Raw genomic sequence first — 25,075 nt, 5'->3', positions numbered from 1 at the left:
ATAAAAAGTTAGTGTACTGTTAAGAGACGATTAAAAAAAAACATATGTAGTCCATCCCCAAGGCCTTACTATCGTAACAGTCAATCTGCCTAATCTTGTTTTCATCAATTATTAACAGACCTATAAAACGACGATCTTCACCAATAATAAGTTTATCGGAAAATTTCGAAATTATCAATTTATCTATCTCGTCGTTTCCATTGCACCATTATTATACGTATACTGAGTTATTCCCTCGAAACGTACGACCTGAAGTTAGCGCCCATTTAATACTTATGGTATAACCATGTTCAGGTGGTACGCGTTTTGGTCCGAACATGGGTATATTGTCTTTGTGCCCTAAAGCCCTTCACCCTTACGTCTTACGTCGTTACGTTATTTCGTGAAGGGCTTAAGTTTATGATAATTTGTAATAACATTGATTATTATGATTATTCGATATACTTGAATACAGCTACATATGCAATATTTTTGCCTATAGTAGATGAAAATGTATGTACACAAACTTATGTTTTCTCTATGGATCCCTCGGTACTTGAATTTTATCTAGAAGATGTACGAGTACACTGTATCATTCGGTCGTTCACTAATACGTAAGACAATCCTCAGAATTATATTGACGTAGGTTGGGTATTAAAGCCTTGTGTATCTGAAGCGGCGAGAGCGCACCTGGGTGGATATTCGTAAGAGCGCGCGAATTCGTTTGCCAGTCACTGGAATACAGTCGGAGTGTCAGGAGCCTGTGATTATAAACATTGCGCATTGGATGCTGTGAATATCCAAAGATTACAGATGTTTTATAGTTACTGAAATAATAATAATAATAATAACAATAAAGTATAAAATCCATAATGGTACGAATTGAGATTGATTTATAATAAATATAACATGAATGTGTTCTATTACGAAAGAACTCAATGGATATTTGAATTTTGACGTGTTGAAAAAAGTGACGTCATACTTGGGTTATATTTGCCATGTTTTTTTTTTATCAGATATTAGTGGCCGACAATGGTCAACTAAGATATTGTATTCACAAGTTTTTGGTGTCACGAAGGGTTCGTGTAAGGAAATATTAATTAGTGCTATATTGTGCAATGAAAATAAAATTAATCTGCAATTGAAAGATTAGCAATCGCGAATCTTAATTACGAATTTATTTAGTGTCGTTTGACAAACATATCTGTCGTAATGACAAAAGCTAAAGAGCAATTGTTGTTGTAGAAAGCGTTGAGAGGGGGGCGCATTAGCAATGTGTGTAATCTAAATTGTATCCATAAAAGTGGTAAAATTATAATAGTACTTTGCGACACGAGTGCGAGAAAGCGATCTTTGTAGGCAGGCGGTGTGACAAACTTCACGACCTGCGTATAGTATTCGCTTTATTTCACCAGTATCGCATATTTTCTGTAACGAATGCATGAAAAGCGCTACTTTTTGTGGATCCAAAGTAACTGGTACATATTCGCGGGAGGAGGCAGCCATAAGGAAATTAAGGAAGGTCTCCGATATGAATTGGCGTGTCATGACAGCGCACGAGAACAAAGTTTACTTTATCGGAGTAGTGCGACAATGTAAAATCGGGCTGATTTGCGCATGCGCAACATTTTTATCGCATCCTTAATTATAAAGCGCCACTTGCGCCACACTTTGAAGGCACGAAAAGTAGCGCTTTTCATGCATGAGTTACATAAATACTGTTTTCATTTGTGGATACACGATAAAGACTTTTTCAAATTCCATGAATTTATTTTTAATGAATCGTGTACAATAAACATCAGCAGTGTCGTAAAAAAAATGTAAAAAATTCCGTTGTCTCTATAGACATAATAATCAATGCATTAATTATGGCATGCAGACATTTTAATATGAAATATGACAAAGATTGAAAGTATTATTAATAAAAATATCAGGTTTGCTATCTGAGAATGAAATTTCTATCGGTATTAAAATATATATATATATATTACATATGTGCAATGTTGTACGAAGGGAAGAACGTAGGGACTAGGGAAAGAAACTTGAGATAAAAAATGAAGGATATACAAGTATTAAAATTTCATATCATTGCGTTGTACTTGTTTGTGTATGTTGTTTAATTTGTCTGTTACGACACAACAAAGAAATATGTATGTATGAAAAAAATATTACGAAACTAATAATTAGCATGTGATTAATACGCCGGAATGCGTGGCATTCGTGATATCACGAGGTCGATCGACGTCGGAAAATACAAGTGAATAGGGTTTAATTAGCAATTACAGTGGTGAACGTCGCGACGCACGCCAATTCGCAATCAGTGACCAATTTTTAATTGCAGAGCGCAGCCGATACTGATAGTCGCCAATCTGCGGGGAGGATCAAGCTGTCGATCATTGGCGACGGTATGAATAAATCTGTAGGGGATATGGACAGCGGAGTGAGTTTCAATTAAAGGAATTATATTATTTTCGAGAAACAATTATATGCCGTTGTTCAAATGTGGTAGCTTATATATAATAGGAGATTTTTTAAATATAAATTTTAGGGCCATTTTTTTGACCAATAGCAAAACAAATATTTAGTCATTTAGAGGTTATGGAAATACTGTGGAATTTTGCCGAACACCAGGACGTATTGTAGTATAAAATCAGGAATGAATTTCATGAATCGAATGGATCTATTTTATAAGTCTTCGATACAAAGAAACGCGACGCGTCGCAATTGTGGCTATTCTGAAATTGGGATACATTCGTCTTCTTCAGAGTGTCAAGTCCGCGAGAGACGATGATCCGGACGCTACTGACAGAGCACAGTGGGGAAACGGAATAGAATTTCTTATGTCCTGCGTAGCATTCTCCGTCGGCTTAGGAAATGTCTGGCGATTTCCTTACACGGCGTATGATAACGGCGGCGGTGCATTTCTTATACCATACTTTGTGGTTCTTTTCATCATCGGTAAACCGTTTTACTACATGGAGATGGTCCTGGGACAATTCACAAGCAGATCGTGTGTGGATATTTGGTCAGCGTCGCCACTTTTTAAAGGTACAGAAAACAATATTAACCTTAATTTTTAGGTTGCCCTTAATATTCACTCTCTGTCACAGGCATAGGCTATGGAATTGCTATATCAGTATTCTCTGTAGTTACGTATTACTGCGCCTTGATGGCGCTGTCCATGTTCTACCTAGTAGCGAGTTTCCAATCGGAACTACCCTGGTCGACTTGCAACCCAGAGTGGGGTGATGAATGCGTCGATTCTAGTTCCACCGGGAGTTTCAATAGGACCTCTAGCAAGAGCAGTTCCGCAGAGTTGTATTTTCTGTAAGTAAATATTAATTGCCATCCATTCTCAATATGGAGTATATAATATAATTGTATAATTGAGTATAATTGATTAATAATATTTCAGGAGGGTAGTTCTCAACGAATCCAGTTTGCAAAATGGCTTAGGTACGCCATCTTGGAGGTTAGTTCTGTGTCTTCTCGCCAGCTGGATCGCCGTATACATAGTTTTATCAAGAGGTGTAAAGAGCACTGGAAAAGCTGCCTATTTCCTGGCATTATTTCCCTACGTTATTATGATCGGCCTCCTTGTCAGGGCTGTCACTCTCGAAGGCGCTTCCAAAGGCATCATCTATCTCTACAGTCCAACCTGGAGTAAAATCTTAGATCCTTCTGTATGGTACGCGGCAGTGACTCAGGCGTTCTTTTCTCTGGGTGTCTGTTTTGGCGCTGTTACCATGTACTCTTCTTATAACAATTTCAATCACAATGTCACCAGGTGGGTCATGGTCTTAATCATGCTTGTTGAAAAATGATTACAATCATTTCTTTTGTCCATTGAGCATTTTTCTATTCGCAGAGACTGTACTATCGTCACGTCTTTGGATCTTTGCACAAGTCTCATAGCTGGCACCGCCATCTTTGGCATTCTTGGTAACCTTGCACATGAACTAGGAAATGACGACATAAGTACAGTTGTCCGTGCTGGCACCGGATTGGCATTCATCTCGTACCCGGAAGCACTTTCGAAATTTTCCGTAGTTCCGCAGCTGTTCTCGGTTTTATTTTTTCTCATGTTGTTCGTCCTGGGCGTTGGAACCTCTGTAGCCTTTTCCGGAGTTGTTATCAGTATTATCAAGGACGATTTTCCGAATGTTGATCAATGGAAAATTGCACTAGGTGTTTCAACGTGTGGCTTTTTAGTGGGAATTATTTATTGTACTCCGGTAAGTTGCCTTATGAGCAAACGCTTGTTTGAAGCTATATGAATGATGTTATAGCTTAACAAATTTTTTATCATCAGAGTGGACAGTATATCTTAAATTTAGTTGACTATTTCGGCGGAACCTTTATCATCGTGTTCTTGGCATCTTTTGAAGTTGTCGCCATCTCTTGGGTATATGGTATAATATCTCAATTTTTGCACCATCGTAATTCAACTGAGATATTATTAGCCGTTCTTATTTTACAGGTATCAACAATTTTATGGATGATATTGAATTCATGGTGGGAAATAGACCTTCAATTTATTGGCGATTCTGCTGGAGTTTCCTGACTCCGTTGATGCTGTTTACTATACTTATTTATTTTCTGGCTACTATGACACCACTTACGTACAATAACGAAACTTATCCCACTGCCGCTTACGGTACAAATACTAAAAAAAAAACTATTTATTTTTAATCTAACGAGTTTCTCCATCTTCTAACAAAGTTTTTTATTTCTTTGTTTAGCTGTTGGGTGGACACTATTGGTTGTTGGCGTAATTCAATTTCCAATATGGATAATTATAGTTAAAATGAAGAACAGAGACAAATCATGGCTCGAAGTACGTATACCTTGATGCGTAATTGACTTTGATATTTAAATAATTATACTATTGTAATTGCACAGCTGTTAAAACCGACGAGCGACTGGGGTCCGAAGAATCCGAAAAAAAGAAGGGAATGGATGGATTTTAAGGAATCGAGGCGTATAATCCGAGAAGAGAGTTTAAAGAATTCGACTAAAGCAAAGATCATAGCTACTCTTTTTGGCGTGCAAAAATGAGATTGAACCAATTAACCCTTTCGCTACGTCAGTCCGTTCCGCGGGAGTGGCGCCACTGAACGGGGCACTGCGCTTACGTCTTTCAATGGCACTTTGGAATTGTCTTGTATGTATACTTTTTTAAGAGTTATGTAACTGTTTCGTCATATTATATAGAAAAACATAAAAATGAGTATACTGTGGGTATTCAGAAATTTACATATTAACAAAGTAGTAGATTCTGTGCTACCAACGAAGTCAGCGTAGGTGGTCTCGCGGCCGCCGACTATAGTCGGCGTCCGTAGGGAAAGGGTTAATATTAAAAAATGATACAGCAGTATAGATCGGATAAAGATCTGATCAATTTTTTATCTATTATATCAGTCTCAATGAAATCATTATAGAGATAGAATAATAAGGATGATATTCCTTTTTGTAATTATTGTGTATTATAAATATTTAATAAATGTTTTTCTTTTTCATAGAAAGTATATCATTGTATCGTACATAAGTTGGGTTTATCGTTTAAACATTAATTAATTTATTGATACATCATGCTCGATCAAAAGTTATCATTGATCAATCACAGTTCCAGTAGACGCTAGTGATAATTTTTTTCTCGATATCACAAGGTAGATCGATAAAGCGTTCTCAAATGTAGATAAAAGTGATGGGCATTTTAAAGTGGATTTTAGATTAAAAATTGCGTTGAAAAAAATCGCATCGTTCTACTTTTCATTTATATTCAAGATCACGAAGATTAGTTGAACTATTCGAGACTGCTTCTTCGACTTCTTCAGATTTTTCTTCTCGTCCTTGAAGACTAGCCATTCTTCTCTGTGATGCGACAATAATGGTCCCCAATTTTTGGCAGGTCGAAAAGCATTCTTTATCATCTACAATTGTCAGGATCCGATTATAGATACACTGATTACGTATTGATTACGTATTTGAATATAACTCATAATACAAACCAAAGGGAACGGCAAACCCCGATTTTTAAATATTGTGATCGCCATCCACGTTGGAATCTGTAGAACGCCAAATGCGAATAAGATCCAACCTGCAGCATGAGCTGTCGTCGGCATTTCAACTCCGCCATAAGTAACGGGTGTAAGCTTAAACATGGTATATATAAAAACAGTCAAGAGAAGTGATGGAGTCACGATGGCCCAACACAATCTCCAGTACATACTTTCTCGACGTCCAAGCATAAATTCCATATCGTTCAAAATATTTTCCAAGCCTGCCAACAAAGTAATGATCAATATTTTCTATAATGTTGTAATAATAAAATTAGTAAATAATTAACGGTTATAATCTATTATAGAATTACCATAAATCCATATGATTCCAGTGATCTCAAAAACAGCCAAGACAAAGACAACAAAAGACGTGCCATAATAATCCACAAGAGTCAGAATGTATTGTCCACCCTGTATATTAAAAATTTTATATTTAATTATAATACGTAATTAATAAAATTCATTATGAATAATAATTTCTAAGTGAACATTCACAACCCTTGCGCATAGTGATACAGTGCAACCTCTATCGTTGCAGATTCTCTCAATTCCCGTACGCATCCCGTTGATGCATCAGAAGTGTGACTGGTAGGCAGCCATAATGAAAAAAAGGAAGGAAGGACTGAGTGGTGAAGATAGTGCCATCGAATATCTCAATCGTTGTAAAACTCCATCCCCTTTGGTTTCAAATGTGGTCAACGATAGAGGTTGGACTTATAAGAGCTAAGCTGACGTCGCATTTTGTGCATTGCAAAATTACATGGATATCGGCATGTAAATTGTTTAGTATGTTAAAATTACTTATTTACCGGTGTAACGTAAATGGTCCCTACACAGAAACCAATAAAACAGGTTGGGAGTGCAATTTGCCAGACTTTCAATTTTGGAAATTGATCACCAATTATATTAGTTATGCTTGATGTAATTCCGACTGCGCTTCCTACTCCAAGTACGAACATCATCAAGAAGAAGAGTACTGCGAATAGCTAAAATATCAATTGATACCATAATTTATAATAAATGATGTATGCAAGCAATGAAATTATAATAAAAATCTTACTTGCGGCAATACAGTAAATTTCGCTATAGCATCCGGGTAAGAAACAAATGCAAGACCCGTGCCGGGTCTGACGACTGAACTAATATCGTCGCTTCCGGTTTCGTGTGCCAAATTGCCAAGGATACCAAATATAGTACATCCGGCTATCAGACTAGTAACAGTATCCAAGCTAGTCACTATCATAGCATCTCTTAAATAAAAAATGACAGTTCCTATTATTAAAAGCTATAGCTAAAATTTAATTAACATTATGCAATTATCCGTGTAAATACCTATAGACATTGTGTCGAAATTGATTGTGCGATGCGTACATAATGATAGAACCAAAACATACAGACAGTGAAAAGAAGCACTGAGAAACAGCGGCATACCAGACAGTAGGATCCAATAATTTTCCCCAGTTAGGACTAATGAAAAATAAAATGCCATTTCCAGCGCCATCGAGGGTGACAGCACGTATCAATAACGACATAAGAACAACATATGGAAACAGCGCCAGAAAATAAGAAGCTTTTCCGGTACTTTTGATGCCCCTTGATAAAACCAGACAAACACAAGTCCAACTAGCGGCAAGACAGAGAGTTAGTTCCCAGTTGGGTAGGCCGATGCCGTCATCAATGGAGTCCTTCTCCTTGAGAACGATTTTACTGCAAGAGTCAAAATAGAATATTTTGTTAAGATTCGTTGAGATTAATTTATTATCTATTTTTTCTGTGACTACTCACGTGAAATAAAGTTCAGCAGAACTGGAGAAACTGGTGATATTAAGTAAACGAAGCTTCTCCAATACGTCGTTACTTGTACTCGAAGTAGCATTGTCAGATACAACTTTAGTAGTAATGGCGCTGCGCTGTACTCCGGAGGCAACACAGAAATCGCCCCATTCTTCTCTACACCATGCCCACGGTAATTCGGCAGAGAATGACATAATTAAATAATATAATGTGAGTGACATGAGTGCGCAGTAATAAGAAGCTAGAGCAATCAATGAACACAATTGGGCCCAGCCGACACCTATTGAAGAAAACGACAACTTAACCTAAATCCGGTGACAAGTTTAATGTAAAGTAAAGTGTATAAATTGTATTACCGACGCAGGCGGGTGACAGGCGCCAAATTTGAACACAGCTTTTACTGGAAAATTGACCGATTACCATTTCCAGGTAATAAAAGGGCTTGCCAACCAAGAAAAGGACGATTATATAAGGTATGAGGAATGCACCACCGCCATTTTCATACGCAACGAATGGAAATCTCCATACGTTTCCGAAACCGACAGACAGGGCGATGCAGGACATCAAAAATTCTATACTGTTTGTCCATGTTGTACGTTGCTCTATTTCGCCATGTGCAAGTGTCGATTCTGATTTTTCTGACTTTACCGAACTTTCTGCTGTTTCAAATTGTCCTGAATTCCTGTCATTGGCGTCACCTTCAAAGACCTGATTAACACGTCCCTTATCGACACCATTGGAACTCTATAAAATTAAAGATTAAATATTTGAAGTGTGTCAATTTAAAAATTAGCTCATCATTTGTTTATATATTATCTGGAATATCTGTAGTCAGTTCTCAACTAAAATAGCAAAGGAATATTGGCAATTGGGTAATCTTGTTATGAGAATTCCTAGCACTAAACACATGTTCAAATTTGTCACTAAGCTATTTCAATCATGGACATGGCAGTATCATTAATTTTTTCATAGAACTGTTTACAAGACTATAAAAACAGATACATGTCTATGGCATAAAATGATAAGATATTTATAGTGTAAAATTATGAGATAAGGCCAGTACGCGCAAATATTGATCTAATTTCATCTATTTTCAAGATATATGGAAATAGCCATGGATACAAGTTTAATATGGAACAGAGTAGAGTAGAGCCTCTCTGTTCACGTCGTATCGATCATCGGCGTTCGATATTGCTGTTTGTCTTTTAAAGAACAAACATCAATTGCAACAGTGTTGGAATGCCCAAGCAAAATACCTTTTAAAATGAATCTATTATCGACGCGTAGAAAAAATTAATATTTTATAAATTTTTAGGCATAAAGACATATTATCTTTGAGATATGCAACTATTTCATTACTCCTGATAACAGCTTGATTTTATAAGTTTAGTTTTTGATCAATTATTTAAATACTGTTTATCCAATTATAATACGCATCACTGTTTAAAGTCACATAGAAATAGATACTAACATTCTCTAATTGTTATAACATTTTTTTTTAATCAATTACCTTATGTAACTATTATTAACAATAAAAATTAACTTACCGCATCTTTATACATCCTGTACTTACAAATACTGAATCACTTGGACACTTTTCCATGTAATGATAATTAAATCAGAAGACAATAATGCGATTGACGAGACTTCACCGACGCAGGCACGATTCTTTCTGGCGAGTGTTCATTTTACTGCCATTAATCGCTTTATCTTGAAAGCGGCTCGGGAAACAGCGGCTGCTTCCATAGAGATTCTCTATTGTATAATTATCATGATAGAGAGTTGAGCTAAGAAACTTATGAGACAAGGTAATGAGATAACGATATTTAATAAGTTTGACAGGAATTTATTTATCCTTTTAATCGTATTTCGATATCATTTTTCGTATATGAAGTTTAAATGATACTGGTAACATATGGGTATGGAGAGGTACGTTCAGTTTTGAGAAAACTGGAAATTATTCAGATTGGGATATGATGACATAAATATCATTTATCAGTGCGATTGCGAAAATACATTATAGTGGATTAGGCGTAAAAATGTAAAAAAAAAGAAAATGAAAAAGAATAGAGAGATGCAGGCACTCGAGATTATCACAGTAATTTGCTCTCGCAGCCAAACATGACGTATACGAATTGTTTGATTCTTGAACTGTTTCTTTGCTCGCGTTTCTTCTTCGCCTTTTCCTTAAATTGCCGCCAGGCGGCCAAGTGTCGTGCGTTTCTAGGACCCCACTCGCTGGAGGGCCTGAAGGCTTCAAGGAACATCTGTAAAATGTAAATAATAATTTAGAACCATTATTATGTTATAATATTATAATTCATTGTAATTTTATCCTCTACACGTACTTCCGGTACTCCTAGATCTTTTTTGGTGAGGATCGTATAGATCATCCAGAATGGTATTTGCAAGACACCAAAAGCAAAAAGCGTCCATCCAGCAGCTGAAAAGTAAATACTCGAATTACAGGACGTGAATCTCAGGGACTTATGTAGTGTATGTAGACATAGCTCGAGTAATATACGTATTGAAAAAAATTGTACTAGTGATTACCATAGGCGCTAGATGGATACATAACACCACCGTAGGTAAGTGGCGTTAACCTGGCAATTGTGTAGATCAAGATGGCCGCCAGGAGTAAAGGAGTCACAAAGCCCCAACATATTCGCCAGTAAACGCTGGGCCTTTTTTCTAGCATGAACTCCACATCATCCAGGAAGTTCTCGAGTCCGTAAACCCAAAAGATACCGGTGATCTCCAGGGTAGCCAGGACAAAGACGATGAATGATCCTGCGTAGTAGTCGACCAATCCCAGTACAAATTGACCACCCTGAAAAAAGGAAAGCACAGAAGAAAAATGAGAAACATTGCAAGGAAGTAACTTGGGTTATTATTATTAATTACGACAGATCACTAATAACAAATTATACTTACCGGTGTACAGTAAATCGTTCCTACGCAAAAACCAAAAAGCGTAGTTCCCAAAACAACGTGCCAATGTTTCCAATTGGGAAATTGGTCACAAATGATGCTGCTTATTCCACCAACCAAGGAGACTGCACTGCCGATACTCAAGACATAGAGCATCAAGAAGAAAAGGACCGAGAAGAGCTATAAATTTTTCATCATATATGTCTATGGAATTAAAAAAAAATATTGTTTTGTTCAATCGATCTTCCTTACCTGAGGTAGTACGGTGAACTTTGAAATAGTGTCCGGATAAGAGACAAAAGCTAGACCGGTTCCGCCGCGGACTACGTTACCGATATCGTCGGTCCCCAATTCGTGGGCCAGATTACCCAGAATACCAAAAATCGTAAAACCAGCCATGAGACTAGTGAAAGTGTCCAGAGTAGTAACGACCATTGCGTCCCTTTACGAACAAGAAAAATAAACTTTAGATATCGATTAGAAAAATTAATTATCTTTATCATACAATTGTACCTGTAGATATTGTGATCGAAGTTATTGTACGAGGAATACATGACGACACCACCAAAACAAACTGACAGCGAGAAGAAGCATTGCGTGACAGCCGCGTACCAGACATTCGGATCGAATAATTTACTCCAATTTGGTTTTATAAAGAAGATTATTCCATTGATAGCGCCCTCGAGAGTGACAGCTCTTATCAATAGGGCTATCATGACGACGTAAGGAAAAAGTGCCAGGAAGTAAGCAGCTTTACCGGAACTCTTAACACCTCGCACTAGTACAGCGAAAATGCAGGCCCAGGCGAAGAAAAGACATATAGTCAGGTTCAAATCCGGCAGACCGACGCCATCGTCGATATTATCTTTTTCCTTGAGAACGATTTTCCTGCAAATAAATATAATTAATTGACAAATAAATAACGCATAAAAATATTAATGATTATTATAAGTCACTCACGAAAAATATAATTCGGCTGAGCTTCTCAGAGTTTCGTTCTCATGAGACACGTTGGAAGTACTGTTCTCGCTCTTTCCAGAATTCACACACGAATCTCCCCATTCCGGCCGACATTTGGACCAAGGTAACTCTGATTGGAAGCTGCCAATCAGATAGTACAGAGTAACTGACATCAAGGAGCAATAATAAGTTACAACGGAAATCATGGAGCACATTTGGGCCCAGCCGACACCACGAAAGCCAGGAACAATGGACCACATCTTGACGGATGATCTGCTGGTGAATTGTCCCATTATCATCTCCAGATAATAAAACGGTTTTCCCACGATGAACAGGACAATTATATAAGGTATGAGAAAAGCACCTCCGCCATTTTCATAGGCCGTGAACGGAAATCTCCATATGTTTCCAAGTCCAACAGACGTGGCGATGCAGGACAATAAAAATTCACGGTTGTTGCCCCAATTTTGTCTTTCTACCTTTTTCTGCAATCAATAACAGAAAATACAAACCTGAAGTCATAGTCCTACATCACGTTAATTTTATTTCAGATGAGTCCCAGACAACACGTCAGATGTAAAGTCTCCGAAGGAGAACCGTGCCATATGCTTGTACAACAGACAAGACACGCATTTCATAAAGGTCGTCTTTTATTGCACGACTTATAGGATCTGCCGCTAAGTTGCGACAACGCCCAACATACAACGTTCGTGTTATCTGGAATATCTTAGACAACAGTAATACTTTTTCATTTACAATCTACGTAACGGTGCAATTATAACTATGTCGCGCTTTAAAAGTATCAAGATGTGGCAAAACGTAGATTTTTCATAAAAAATTCGCATATTGAAATGTTGCCTTGATACTTTTATATTTATTATGTTACTTTAGTAATTTCATGTATTTTACAATTACTTACAGTGACTTTTCCATTTTTCTCTTTCCGTATTGCAAATACTTCGTTTATGGATACCTGATCGTGTTCGTATCCTTTGTTTGAGACGCCATCCCGTGTATTCTATAAGAAATAGTATTTATGATATTTCAAATTTTATTGTTATTTTGTATATCAAAATTATTGATTTTTGTTTTGTTAATGAAATCTGTGGAAACTATTTGTAGGGGTTTAAGTTCTTTTTGTAACTTGAAATATGTCAAGAAGTATTTTCTAAAAAACTAAATAGATGAAGACTGTTATATAATATATTTTAGTTCTGGAGAGATTGAAAACACTATAATATGGTAAAAATGTGTTGTTCAATGAAACTAAATTATTGGAAATTTATATTTACTATATTCTGCATTTTTAGAAGACACTCCTTTTTGAAGAACAAAAAAGTCGTTCACTACGTCTCTGGAACACGTGTTAAACTGATAGTACATACAAGCTATTCTCGAGACCAAAAAGTATTTTACACCGGGGTTTGTCTACGAGTATTAGTAACGTAATTCAACATGGTGAATTGCGGGAGTATTATCAATAAGATAAAATTTTTCATCGTCGCCAACTTGTCTTATTCACGTGGATTTTAAATTTCGATTCACTTTCAAATAAATCGACTGAGTCGTGTAAGTATTTTTGATAAAAAATTACATTTCAAGAAATAGCGAGTATCTTTTGTTTTTGTAATAAATTTTTGAAATATTTAGCCACTGAAGACAGGTTAAGATACTAAGAGATGTCGGAGGAGTCCATTAAAATCGAAGCGACTGACTCTAGTAATTTGTCTGCGAATAAGGATGAATCATCGAGAATCTCAACGGAGGATAATTTGGAAATTGAAGAAGTTTCCAAAGATTCGAGTAGTAACAGTGCATCAAACTTTATAGATAATGAAGGTTCTGCAGAAAATTCATATCACATAGGAAATCTTCTCGATTTTTTGAAATATAAAGGGCTGAGTGATGATCTGAAAAATCGACTATTAATCGATGGACCTACCGATGAGATAATCAGGTAATCAAATAATCTCCTGATGCTTCCCTGGCGGATCCCATTCACTGAGTTACCGAATAAAACGGTGTATTTTTGAATTTCTTTATAACGATATTATATCATGTATACTGAAATTAAAATGACCGACATTATGAAGATTTTATACAAAGCAGATCTCTTCTCTTTTTTTTCGGGATGATTTCGTTAGTTTTTTATTCTGACATTTTTATTCCGCAAAATTTAGTCTACTCAAGACGCTGGGGTTCTCCGATCGTGATATCGAGATACTGATTAGTCTTTGGCGCAATGAAATCCAAGGTTGCGAATGTCTCGACGACGTACGCAATAAAAGTGAAATTTCATCCACCGACGATAACGCGTTATCAACATGTCTCTATTTGAAAAGAAACTTCAATCTTGTATTGAGACAAGCATTGCGAGAAGTATTGATGCGGAAGCCATACGATCCCATAGAGTTCCTAGGTCACTGGTTACTGAACTTTACGGTAGATAATTAATTATCTTAAAAAAATACTGTTATAGAAAATTTGATAAATTAAAATAAAAAATTCATTACAGGTCTGTCAGGAACGCACGCGCATGCGCCAGGAGTTTGAGGATGAACTGATGGCTGAGCGTGAAAAACAAAGGGTACGTTTAAAAGCATCTTTTTAAAAATTTATTGACTGTATATTTTCTTTTTCAAAATTCTTACAGGAACAACAGTTGGTCGATACTATTTCCGAGTTTCCTGAACGCGACGAAGCGGAAGAGTTTAATGAGGATTTTAATTTCGTAAATTACGAAAAAGCTTGAAGAACTTTATTGAACTGGGAAACGTTGTCGTTCGGTACGGTTTTTGGTAAAATAAAAAAAGTATTTGTTAAGTGAGAAAAAATAGAGTGGCGTTATAACGATAATCCGTGCAATCGTGCGACTTATAAATTATCTATAATTTACGATAATATCCGGCTGGGCGAACGGCATGTCGCGACAATGAAAATTGCCTTTACGATTCCGTCGCTAACTACGAATACTTTTCTGGTAATAAGGTCGGACGCTGTTTCGTATCAACGAAACGCTCTCATTAACATATCTTTTAATTAAAATTAATTAGTATAAATAAAATTTACATAAAGTAAATCGCCCACCGCACGCGGTGACGTAGTCAATAATAAAATTGTTTTACAAAATGAAAATGAAGTTATCCGTCACAAAGACAAGAGTCTTTGGTATTTGCATTTCTTCACTGAAAAAAAAAGTAAAAAGTTAAAAGCTACTTTGTCATTACGAAGACAAAATAATTCTTAGAAGAAAAAAAAAGAAGATAAAAAGAGTTCAGCAACGAAATATCGTCCTGGTCAATCACAGTGATTCATTTCTACATCTACCACTTTGTTTTCTTCTTTACTGAGCTTATTCTCTATCTTTAACGTTCTCATTGTTCACTTATCATTATTCCTTCCAATACTGTTCAGTTTTTTTTTCTTTCCAACAGAGTGAAGTGGAGAGTGGAAAAAAAGCGCTTACAGGTTAAATTAATATGAGAAGAATGTATCTACTGCATACGTGTAATTATGTGTGTGATTTTTGTATCAGTAAATTCTGATAATGTAACTGAGAAGGACTATTAAAAATGAATCTACAGCTAGGCAGGTACGGATTATGTACATAAGATGCGCGACTTGATTTGACCAAAAAAAGGGTCTCATTCAAAAGTGCGAGTGTGAAAATGCATTATGGTGAACTAAGCCTAAAAAGTAAAATAAAGGAAATGAAAAAGAATAGAGAAATTCATCCACTCGAGATTATCACAGTAATTTGCTCTCGCAGCCAAACATGACGTATACGAATTGTTTGATTCTTGAACTGTTTCTTTGCTCGCGTTTCTTCTTCGCCTTTTCCTTAAATTGCCGCCAGGCGGCCAAGTGTCGTGCGTTTCTAGGACCCCACTCGCTGGAGGGCCTGAAGGCTTCAAGGAACATCTGTAAAATGTAAATAATAATTTAGAACCATTATTATGTTATAATATTATAATTCATTGTAATTTTATCCTCTACACGTACTTCCGGTACTCCTAGATCTTTTTTGGTGAGGATCGTATAGATCATCCAGAATGGTATTTGCAAGACACCAAAAGCAAAAAGCGTCCATCCAGCAGCTGAAAAGTAAATACTCGAATTACAGGACGTGAATCTCAGGGACTTATGTAGTGTATGTAGACATAGCTCGAGTAATATACGTATTGAAAAAAATTGTACTAGTGATTACCATAGGCGCTAGATGGATACATAACACCACCGTAGGTAAGTGGCGTTAACCTGGCAATTGTGTAGATCAAGATGGCCGCCAGGAGTAAAGGAGTCATAAAGCCCCAACATATTCGCCAGTAAACGCTGGGCCTTTTTTCTAGCATGAACTCCACATCATCCAGGAAGTTCTCGAGTCCGTAAACCCAAAAGATACCGGTGATCTCCAGGGTAGCCAGGACAAAGACGATGAATGATCCTGCGTAGTAGTCGACCAATCCCAGTACAAATTGACCACCCTGAAAAAAGGAAAGCACAGAAGAAAAATGAGAAACATTGCAAGAAAGTAACTTGGGTTATTATTATTAATTACGACAGATCACTAATAACAAATTATACTTACCGGTGTACAGTAAATCGTTCCTACGCAAAAACCAAAAAGCGTAGTTCCCAAAACAATGTGCCAATGTTTCCAATTGGGAAATTGGTCAGAAATGATGCTGATTATTCCACCAGCCAAGGCGATTGCACTGCCGATGCCCAAGACATAGAGCATCAAGAAGAAGAGGACCGAGAAGAGCTATGATAACACAATTTTTGTAACATCGTAATAACGATAATTGTTTATGTAATTTTAAAAATCCTTACCTGGGGTAAGACGGTAAATTTAGCTATAGCGTCCGGATAAGAGACAAAAGCCAGACCGGTTCCACCGCGAACAACGTTACTGATGTCGTCGGTCCCCAATTCGTGAGCCAGATTACCCAGAATACCAAAAATCGTAAAACCAGCCATGAGACTAGTGAAAGTGTCCAGAGTAGTAACGACCATTGCGTCCCTTTACGAACAAGAAAAATAAACTTTAGATATCGATTAGAAAAATTAATTATCTTTATCATACAATTGTACCTGTAGATATTGTGATCGAAGTTATTGTACGAGGAATACATGACGACACCACCAAAACAAACTGACAGCGAGAAGAAGCATTGCGTGACAGCCGCGTACCAGACATTCGGATCGAATAATTTACTCCAATTTGGTTTTATAAAGAAGATTATTCCATTGATAGCGCCCTCGAGAGTGACAGCTCTTATCAATAGGGCTATCATGACGACGTAAGGAAAAAGTGCCAGGAAGTAAGCAGCTTTACCGGAACTCTTAACACCTCGCACTAGTACAGCGAAAATGCAGGCCCAGGCGAAGAAAAGACATATAGTCAGGTTCAAATCCGGCAGACCGACGCCATCGTCGATATTATCTTTTTCCTTGAGAACGATTTTCCTGCAAATAAATATAATTAATTGACAAATAAATAACGCATAAAAATATTAATGATTATTATAAGTCACTCACGAAAAATATAATTCGGCTGAGCTTCTCAGAGTTTCGTTCTCATGAGACACGTTGGAAGTACTGTTCTCGCTCTTTCCAGAATTCACACACGAATCTCCCCATTCCGGCTGACATTTGGACCAAGGTAACTCTGATTGGAAGCTGCCAATCAGATAGTACAGAGTAACTGACATCAAGGAGCAATAATAAGTTCCAACGGAAATCATGGAGAACATTTGGGCCCAGCCGACACCACGAAAGCCAGGAGCAATGGACCACATCTTGACGGATGATCTGCTGGTGAATTGTCCCATTATCATCTCCAGATAATAAAACGGTTTTCCCACGATGAACAGAACAATTATATAAGGTATGAGAAAAGCACCTCCGCCATTTTCATAGGCCGTGAACGGAAATCTCCATACGTTTCCAAGTCCTATCGACATTGCTATGCAGGACATTAGAAACTCCAGTCCATTACCCCAAGTGGCTCTTTCTTCAGTATCGCCCTCCGTTATTGTCTAAAATTTTCATTAATCAATGACCACAAAAATTCATTAATTTACCCTCTCTCCTTTTAATTCAACAATCTTACTCACCATCTGTTCCGGCTGCGGCACCACCTTCTTCTCCTGCACCCCATATCCAAATCCGTAAGAATCATTATTCTAAAAGAAAATTCTTGTTAAAAAAATTCCTCCTGTAATTGATCATCTATAATTAACACTCACCTTGTTGTCCTTATTCAGGTCGACCTCGGTAAGACCATCGTCCCCAAGGAAACCAGGATTACGTTTACCATCCTGAAGATAAAAAGAAAATTCACAATTACAAACAAGTGCATAAGTCAGTCAGATTATATTTTGACAGGTTATCAAATCACCGATAACAGTCACTGTTCCATTTTATACTATCGATAAGGTAACCCAAGGCTGCTAAATGCACGTGCTACTAAATACACGTAGGTTCATTGCATATTCATATAAATCCTAACATCATCACTCGCACTGTTCAAAAACCGAACGCATCGCTCACCAAGTCTAAACGCATGAAATATTTATTCCATCAACCTATTAATACCTTATCGATTGTAAATTTCCGAAAACTCTTTATTCACAATAATGTTCAGCGATTCGTTACACTCTGTACGCGTTAACTCTACCGTGTTTGTATGTCATCCGTAATGGAATTCAATTGTCTTTGCAAAACATTTCACTATGTACAGCATGTTTCAAATTCCAAAGTATCTCAATAGCATCAAACCGTCGTCTAACGAGCTTTCTGTCGTTTGCTCATTAACTACACTATATTTGTCAAACGTATAATTTCTGTATCATTCGCCATTGTATTTCTCATTACTGAATCGATCGCAACTCTCGGTATTCATTAACGATATTGACAATTCGATTTCAGTTGGTTTTCGCTGGTCTATCCTACGTAAGGGAACTCCACGTACAATCCGAAGGACACTTTCTAATTTCCGAACATTATATCGCTACATAACGTATACGTATACTGTAACAGTATCGCATCGAGTTACTTTATACAGAAGTCATACGATTTTATGATTTATTTAGGTATCGTTTAAATAATGTACCTTTTCCCGCCAAAATATTTCAAATCCAATTTAACGTTCTTTGCCATCTATTTTCTACCGTCAGGCAGTGCTTTTGTATTATATGCTTTGATGGGTAAAAGTGAACTAGTAATTGTACGACTAGCACGACTGTGACAAATGACGATTATGATTCCTGAACTAATACCGGTAGTCGGTATTACAGTAATTTCAAGACTCTCAGGATTTATCTAATATATGATTTTAATTCGTTTTGTTTCTTAATCGTGATTTCTCTCACGCTTTTAATTACTGTAATGCACAGATTGACACTGGATATTTTTATACTCACTGTGTATATGATTATAATGGATTCTGATATGCTGATGTAAGTCCGTGTATAGGGAGCAAATTTTATGTAGATTTATTATTGTTTGCAAAATTGTTCTTGTCTTTTTTTAACTTCTTATTACGTACTAGGGATCGGTAATGATTATTTTTGTTGATATCAGGAAGTATATTCCGTATCCTTGATACTTTTTTGATTACTATATGCTGTGCGTATCTTATTGGTTATGTTCGCGATGCAGTTTTGTACGATGCAGATTAATTCTCAATGCCATTAGCTGGGATATCATTCTTGGGAATGTCGATTAGTTCGTGTATAAGGAATCTGTTGTAGAATGTCGACCAAGAATAGTTCTGAAGGATAACAAGAATATTTTCAATTGCTTTTACACGTTAGTGTTTAAGAATAAAATTGGAAGGCGGTTATTATGAAATTATAATAATCTGGAAATTATTTTCTATTTTTTCACTTTATGCCTATTTCACTTCCTTTCATTTATATATTACGTATTATCGTACTTACTGTCCAGTTATTAAGCAATATTAATTACCGTTAATGACTGTATATAACATTGTTTATTATTTAAATTGATTTTATAAATTTTGGAAGACAAATTTTTTATCTGAATCATTAGTACTAGTAATGATTGTACACGATAGTGAGAAAATTTTTGAAAAGATTTTGACATTTTGGAAATTACGTTTAATCTATATGTAAGTTGTTAGGGAAGTAAGCCAACTTTCACGTTAACCGATAGAAATAAGTTTGATTTCTCGTAATTCCAAAGAATTTCAAAGGCCGTTCGAATTTAAAATCGAAAGTATATAAATTCTTCGCTAAGAATCGTCAATGTCATGAGATGGAAAGTCTGGCTGCTCCTCGTAATAAGCATACACGTATTATACATCTTCTATGAAACATCAAGCAAAATGGTATAAATATCAAGAAGACTTCTTTTCAAAATAGCATCCGGTACTAATTGTGAGACCGTATCTCATTACTATATACAATATGCAAAATAGACGCAACACTGAAAAGACATTTCAAAGACATTAAAACGACAATGCTTTGGTAAGCATAAAGAGTCGATAAAACTATAAAGGTATATGTAACTTAAAAAAAAAAAAAAGAATACCAAAAAGGACTAAGAATAATAAATCAAATAAATGACAATAAAAAGGTTTAAAAAAACTATATAATTAAATTTCAATTATAAATCACTGCTACTCCAGTAAATTCCAAAATTTATTAAAACTAGTAAAAAACCATTGATTCCAAAATAAATACGTACCTCAGAAATATTCATGGTTCAAAGCAGTAAAAACGAAATATCCACAATGATGAAAACACATAAAACATATATCGATTTTATCCAATGCAAAACACGTATTTTGTACACCGCATTAAAGAAGTAAAGTAGAATAGTTAATCAAGTTTCTTACTTCATACTTTGTTTCTTTCGACACATACGAATAATTAACTTTTACGGTGATAACAGGCAAAAAAATTCTAATAGCGTTTAATGATAAGTCCCAACAAGACCCTGGCCCAATGTAATCCCACGATACCAGTTGGTGTTTCGTCGACGAAGTGCGACTACTCACTGGTAGCGATCACTGAAGAACACGAGGTTGTCGTTGTGTCCCAGGTCGTTCAGGTGAATTGTGACCACTGCGTATAGTAGAATCAGGGTAAACCGTTCACTGGTAACAATCATGACGGAATCATCATTGGAAGCATGAGATATACAGTATAATAGGCAATTCCCACCATAATCCATAAACTTCCTGAACGCCGATAAAATTCCTTTCGTGGATCTGAACGACCGTGCTTCCTGAATATCTGCGTCATAATTTAATAGAATTGCAGAGGTAGAAAAATTAAACGGAACGATTTTGAAATTCGATCCTTGATAACCGATCTTCGTGGGGGGAAAAAAATGCTTGAAAAATTAAAAAAAAATTAATTTGAAATCTTACGAAATTAAAACTGCCAATCGTTTCATGTGGGATGACTTTACGGAAGTTGGTACCCAACGCACGACCTAATTACTTTCCTCGAGGTTAGTTATATAAATATGAAATTTCTACAGGATTTCTTGCTGTGTAAAATCGAGAGTTTTGAATGGCGCTGTATAACTATTGAATTCTTTTCACTCGTCTGGGACGCCGTCGTTTTATTGGTGGTAAGAAAGTAACTTAATGAATTTTATAAATTGGGCTTTATGATAATAATTTTTTTTTCCTTTACATACTGATTCCAGTTACCTATATCGTGATGCCGAACATTCTAAAATTTTCCTTGTTTTTCTCTCGGTCGATAATGTAGAAAGGTTCGAAACTTTCTTAATAGTTTTTTGTACTCCCAACAACATAAGAAAACCGATCCGAGCCCTTCTACGTTATAGTAGAGCTCGTAACACCGTAACACCGTGCTCCAATTTTACGAGGAACGATCATCAAGGTGTATCCACACTGAACGATTCTAGAAAAAGGAGAAAAAAGTTGATTTTTTTCAAAATTTCAAATAAGCCATTTTTTTAATCATTAATTTACATTGCATATATCGACTACAGGAATGAGATTAAGCTATCGTCTAGAAATTGTGTAAGATTTTGAGAAATAAATTAAAAAATTATTCTATTGATTGAATCTATTGTTTTTGTTAATGTTTCGATGTTAATTGTCTCCTTTTACCGTTTGACGAACCCTACTAATTTCCTGACCTCGTTAAGATGAACTAACGTCAATCGTAAGACAACTGTCTACATCATCCAGACAGCTTGGACTTGGCAATCCGGTCCAGCCGGGAAGGCAGGTTTAAAGAATACGTAAAAACTGGGGAAAAAAGTAAAACCAGAGTTATGAGCTAAACGAAATTGCCGACCATTTTTCTTGGTATCGATCAGCACTGAACTGGATTCTGCCAGACAGGACCAATGGATGTACTATTTAATAAGGTGCGTGCACAACATTCAGTGGCCATCTGGGATTATCGAAGACCTGAAAAAGTGTCAGGAAATAAGCAACAATTAACGAATACAAAAATAACAAAATATTCATGACCAAATGAAATCGTTTAACAATAAAAGCATCGTTTAGATAGTTCGATTGAAATAATTAAACCGTAATAAATAGTCAGTATTTACTAGATATTAACATCGAATTACTAGTTCTTATTACTACCGCATTCTATATATCCTCCGTGCATTTCATAATCTACGATTTGTCATCCCACAAAACGTCATAGACAAGTACATACGTCTTGAGAAATGACGTTGACGGAAACAGAGAAATATATGTATATCTCATTAGTATTTTTACATGTGCCTTTAAGCTTCGTTAAATCCCACGTATATGTTTACGTACATTTTTTCGTTTACGCACAACCGTACCGTCGCGTAGTAAAAAAAAGAACATGCTCAAAAAGTACTGGTGAGAAGCATGGTTACTGTATAACATACAGTGTTGACAACAATGGATTCGGAAGAAAACGAAGGCCATCATCCTCACTTGGAACAATAGAATTGAGGCATACTTATAAATCGGATATGTAAGTTCAATCTGGATTGTAAAATATAACTTGAAAATTCTTCATTTTCTCTGCAACAAATAAATGTGTTATCATGAAAGTATAATTTTCAATGAAAAGAAAAATAAAAATAAAAGACGTTATTTTATACAAACTTACAACGGAAAGTGATTCTTTGCAGTATCTAAGAAACATCGCGATTTACGGTTGCTCGCGCAATGGTGTCATTCGCGAGTGTAAAAGCCAATATTCCTTGGCAATCTGTAGAATACGTGTATAAGTATATAAAGTTATTCACGACAAACGTACAACCTGAAGGTGGTTTTGCCGTTGAAATCAAACAGAGAGGTTAACTTCAGGCGATCAATTTCCCGTGGATAACCTTGCATACATTTACTCCAAGGATCAGGATAATCATATTCCCCTACTTCTACCTTAGATCCACCAGCTGATCAACATCACGTACTGGGATTCACCCTGAAACTTGGATATTCTGAGAATTACTTTTGCGTGTATTGTTTCCAAGAAACACAGTTTCGAAAGCCAGACGACTGCGCTAAGTAACACGTGTGTTCGGCTATCCAAGTATTCACGTGTGTGTTGAAGGCGACAGACCCAGTGTTTTGCAGTGACGTAATTGAGCATCGCGTACCAGTTTAATGATGTTGCTGTAGGTTGTTAAGGAGAAAAAAAAATACAAAAAAGGAAACTAAACTAGATACTTAAACATCATCTGTATCCGGTTCACGTATTTCGGGACTCGGAATGGCATATCTCTGGACGTTACATTTGGATCTGTCAGTTCTTGTAATAATTACGGAGTGACGTCATCCTCGGGTAACAATAAAGGTAATTTCTCTTTTTACATGCTTCATCTTTGTTTTCTTATTGTACCCTGTGATGTGTTTTCATGAGCCATATTTTTTTCTAAAAAAAGAGAAAAGAAAATATTAGTTCATTGACAGGAAATTCAGTGATTGTGTATTTTACGAGCTGATTGTTTTTTTCGGATCTTACTTCTTTTGTATATTTTGAATTCACGCTTTTAAGAAATTTTCACGGGTATATAAGTGGAGGTGTCATCAGTGGAGGATTTACTAAACGCGGTATTCCCCGAGAATCCAATCCAGCTGTCTTGTTCGAATGAAAGAGTAATACTTGTTTGAATCTATTACCAACATCTTATGCATACTGTGTTTGTTCAGATTATTTTGAAATTAGTCATACGTACGCAATAGACCCGACTGAAATATTTCACACGGTTACAATTAATTTTTTGTTTTTATCGTGAGTTATTACTGTCACTAAAATTTCGGAAAATCACTGTCCCATGGCTAGGATGAATTATTATGACAATCTACAAGCTACGGATCTGATGTACCGGACTGAATGAATAAAAGAATAATAAAAAGTGTCATCTGGCTTTTAATCATTCTCCCAACAAATTAATTATCTTTATAGCAATGCACAATAAATATGCTTAGCAAAACCATATGCATGATATCAGAAGGTTAATTTTTATCCGAGATTCTTTGTTCCCCGATATTTATGAGACAGGTTATTTTGTTTGTTGTTGGTAAATAAAAAGTAGTCTAATTCAACGTGGACAGAGGCTCTACATGGCTGGTTATGAAAGACCCAACAAAGTTCTTCAAGTTTAATCTTTGATTACCAGAAAAATTGAATAATAAATCAAAAGTACGTCAATTTACAATGTGACTAATGTATAAGATGAAAACCGGTATGGTCCGAGGCCATTTTATGGCGGATTGCTTTCATCGCCAAAAGAGAAACAAAGGTCAGTGACTTTTCTTGCTGATGGTGACGGGTAATCTTCGCATTGCCATGTTGTTTACTGTTGTATTCTTCCTATACGGAATTATATTGCTGTAGCCTTTACGGCTTTTAATTCTTTATGGCGCACCTACACCGGTCGCCCTTGGAAAACTTTCCTGGTATCACAAGAACAAAACTCGGCTAGTATGTCGAATCATAAGGAATGGCTGGAGGCGATTTTTGTATATAAGTACACATATGTGTCTTTTAAAGATCGCATTGAAGACGAGTACTCACTAAAAAAAATGAGCAAATAAAAAAAATATTACATCTGAGAATTACTCTCAAATACTTTTTCATATTGAAAACAGCCTCAACGACCTTTTTATGCTAAATCAATAGCAACATTTGCGTCACTGTTTTAAATGTCAAGTGTAACCCGTACGGGATCTTGGAAATGTAAAAAAGATTATGCTCATTGATATTTCGAATTCATTTTGTACATACATACTGGAGTTAGGCGTTCCACATCGGTCAGAGGAGTTCTTGAAGATTTAAAATAAAGACGTAAAACATTGAGAGGCCACCATCTTTTTAAGCATGCTACCACGTCGTGTT

The 25,075-nt window shown here is 36.2% G+C and overlaps 5 protein-coding genes and 2 long non-coding RNA genes across 15 annotated transcripts; 3 read left to right on the top strand and 4 right to left on the bottom strand.

Annotated features, from left to right (window-relative positions):
* The first annotated feature begins 686 nt into the window (after positions 1-686).
* Positions 687-6,805, top strand: LOC107265672 (sodium-dependent nutrient amino acid transporter 1). Of its 4 annotated transcripts, none has more exons than XR_003059179.1 (11): positions 908-1,064; positions 2,321-2,419; positions 2,745-3,027; positions 3,090-3,306; positions 3,395-3,766; positions 3,848-4,214; positions 4,292-4,391; positions 4,460-4,636; positions 4,722-4,816; positions 4,882-5,143; positions 6,580-6,805. XR_003059179.1 is itself a non-coding variant. In XM_015735374.2 (10 exons), the coding sequence occupies exons 1-10, from the start codon at positions 852-854 to the stop codon at positions 5,035-5,037; spliced, it is 1,869 nt and encodes a 622-aa protein (XP_015590860.1). In that variant the 5' UTR covers positions 687-851; the 3' UTR covers positions 5,038-5,059. The 4 variants fall into 4 exon arrangements, 2 of the variants coding, with proteins under 2 accessions (XP_015590860.1, XP_015590858.1); XR_003059180.1 differs by lacking the exon at positions 6,580-6,805 and adding an exon at positions 6,374-6,513; XM_015735374.2 differs by lacking the exons at positions 908-1,064; positions 6,580-6,805 and adding an exon at positions 687-854 and having other exon boundaries at positions 4,882-5,059.
* LOC107265671 (sodium-dependent nutrient amino acid transporter 1) lies at positions 5,261-9,681 on the bottom strand. The gene is made up of 9 exons (XM_015735371.2): positions 9,383-9,681; positions 8,192-8,579; positions 7,827-8,115; positions 7,374-7,748; positions 7,102-7,291; positions 6,851-7,027; positions 6,353-6,452; positions 5,991-6,262; positions 5,261-5,912 (listed from the first exon to the last, which is right to left on the bottom strand). The coding sequence occupies exons 1-9, from the start codon at positions 9,395-9,397 to the stop codon at positions 5,745-5,747; spliced, it is 1,974 nt and encodes a 657-aa protein (XP_015590857.1). The 5' UTR covers positions 9,398-9,681; the 3' UTR covers positions 5,261-5,744.
* LOC112494056 lies at positions 7,951-9,372 on the top strand. Its single transcript, XR_003059181.1, has 3 exons — positions 7,951-8,163; positions 8,265-8,427; positions 8,542-9,372. It is a non-coding gene; the product is annotated as an uncharacterized LOC112494056 (long non-coding RNA).
* A 126-nt stretch (positions 9,682-9,807) lies between the features above and the next one.
* On the bottom strand, positions 9,808-13,159 carry LOC107265674 (sodium-dependent nutrient amino acid transporter 1). 2 transcript variants are annotated; one of them, XM_015735377.2, is made up of 9 exons: positions 13,019-13,159; positions 12,646-12,744; positions 11,727-12,211; positions 11,280-11,654; positions 11,019-11,208; positions 10,770-10,946; positions 10,389-10,665; positions 10,184-10,278; positions 9,808-10,102 (listed from the first exon to the last, which is right to left on the bottom strand). In XM_015735377.2, the coding sequence occupies exons 1-9, from the start codon at positions 13,028-13,030 to the stop codon at positions 9,929-9,931; spliced, it is 1,884 nt and encodes a 627-aa protein (XP_015590863.1). In that variant the 5' UTR covers positions 13,031-13,159; the 3' UTR covers positions 9,808-9,928. The 2 variants fall into 2 exon arrangements, with proteins under 2 accessions (XP_015590863.1, XP_024938721.1); XM_025082953.1 differs by having other exon boundaries at positions 11,727-12,205.
* LOC107265675 lies at positions 13,158-14,514 on the top strand. Of its 2 annotated transcripts, XM_025082954.1 has the most exons (5): positions 13,158-13,295; positions 13,377-13,683; positions 13,907-14,168; positions 14,242-14,313; positions 14,380-14,514. In XM_025082954.1, the coding sequence occupies exons 2-5, from the start codon at positions 13,406-13,408 to the stop codon at positions 14,476-14,478; spliced, it is 711 nt and encodes a 236-aa protein (XP_024938722.1). In that variant the 5' UTR covers positions 13,158-13,295; positions 13,377-13,405; the 3' UTR covers positions 14,479-14,514. The 2 variants fall into 2 exon arrangements, with proteins under 2 accessions (XP_024938722.1, XP_015590864.2); XM_015735378.2 differs by lacking the exon at positions 13,158-13,295 and having other exon boundaries at positions 13,371-13,683.
* Positions 14,319-20,880, bottom strand: LOC107265673 (sodium-dependent nutrient amino acid transporter 1). Of its 4 annotated transcripts, none has more exons than XM_015735376.2 (10): positions 20,755-20,880; positions 17,978-18,049; positions 17,846-17,914; positions 17,268-17,767; positions 16,821-17,195; positions 16,560-16,749; positions 16,315-16,491; positions 15,934-16,210; positions 15,729-15,823; positions 14,319-15,647 (listed from the first exon to the last, which is right to left on the bottom strand). In XM_015735376.2, exons 3-10 carry the CDS (start codon positions 17,846-17,848, stop codon positions 15,474-15,476), a joined length of 1,791 nt encoding a protein of 596 aa, XP_015590862.1. In that variant the 5' UTR covers positions 17,849-17,914; positions 17,978-18,049; positions 20,755-20,880; the 3' UTR covers positions 14,319-15,473. The 4 variants fall into 4 exon arrangements, with proteins under 4 accessions (XP_015590862.1, XP_024938719.1, XP_015590861.1 ...); XM_025082951.1 differs by having other exon boundaries at positions 20,593-20,875; XM_015735375.2 differs by having other exon boundaries at positions 20,442-20,870.
* Positions 20,881-22,027: 1,147 nt separating this feature from the next.
* Positions 22,028-23,825, bottom strand: LOC107265676. The gene is made up of 4 exons (XR_001537267.2): positions 23,699-23,825; positions 22,841-23,608; positions 22,519-22,752; positions 22,028-22,152 (listed from the first exon to the last, which is right to left on the bottom strand). It is a non-coding gene; the product is annotated as an uncharacterized LOC107265676 (long non-coding RNA).
* Positions 23,826-25,075: the final 1,250 nt, after the last annotated feature.

The sequence above is a fragment of the Cephus cinctus genome, unplaced genomic scaffold (assembly GCF_000341935.2).
Source record: "Cephus cinctus unplaced genomic scaffold, Ccin1 Ccin1_scaffold0230, whole genome shotgun sequence".
NCBI classification, from domain to species: domain Eukaryota; kingdom Metazoa; phylum Arthropoda; class Insecta; order Hymenoptera; family Cephidae; genus Cephus; species Cephus cinctus.
This window is presented reverse-complemented; position numbering and strand designations above follow the sequence as displayed.

Excerpts from the sequence above, each read along its gene's own strand:
- LOC107265671 (XM_015735371.2), bottom strand. Across the intron at positions 7,749-7,826 it reads TCTGCTGAACTTTATTTCAC|TAAAATCGTTCTCAAGGAGA; the intron begins GTGAGTAGTCAC and ends TGACTCTTGCAG. Across the intron at positions 5,913-5,990 it reads GGGGTTTGCCGTTCCCTTTG|ATGATAAAGAATGCTTTTCG; the intron begins GTTTGTATTATG and ends TGACAATTGTAG.
- LOC107265672 (XM_015735372.2), top strand. The coding sequence starts at position 978 with ATGTTTTTTTTTTATCAGATATTAGTGGCCGACAATGGTCAACTAAGA. Across the intron at positions 3,307-3,394 it reads TCCGCAGAGTTGTATTTTCT|GAGGGTAGTTCTCAACGAAT; the intron begins GTAAGTAAATAT and ends ATAATATTTCAG. Across the intron at positions 4,392-4,459 it reads CGCCATCTCTTGGGTATATG|GTATCAACAATTTTATGGAT; the intron begins GTATAATATCTC and ends CTTATTTTACAG.
- LOC107265675 (XM_025082954.1), top strand. The coding sequence starts at position 13,406 with ATGTCGGAGGAGTCCATTAAAATCGAAGCGACTGACTCTAGTAATTTG. Across the intron at positions 13,684-13,906 it reads CCTACCGATGAGATAATCAG|TCTACTCAAGACGCTGGGGT; the intron begins GTAATCAAATAA and ends CGCAAAATTTAG. Across the intron at positions 14,169-14,241 it reads ACTGGTTACTGAACTTTACG|GTCTGTCAGGAACGCACGCG; the intron begins GTAGATAATTAA and ends AATTCATTACAG.
- LOC107265673 (XM_015735375.2), bottom strand. Across the intron at positions 17,196-17,267 it reads TCAGCCGAATTATATTTTTC|GAAAATCGTTCTCAAGGAAA; the intron begins GTGAGTGACTTA and ends ATTTATTTGCAG. Across the intron at positions 16,211-16,314 it reads GAACGATTTACTGTACACCG|GGTGGTCAATTTGTACTGGG; the intron begins GTAAGTATAATT and ends TCCTTTTTTCAG.
- LOC107265674 (XM_015735377.2), bottom strand. Across the intron at positions 12,212-12,645 it reads AGAAAAATGGAAAAGTCACT|AAAAAGGTAGAAAGACAAAA; the intron begins GTAAGTAATTGT and ends TATTGATTGCAG. Across the intron at positions 10,947-11,018 it reads AGTTCACCGTACTACCTCAG|CTCTTCTCGGTCCTTTTCTT; the intron begins GTAAGGAAGATC and ends AAAAATTTATAG.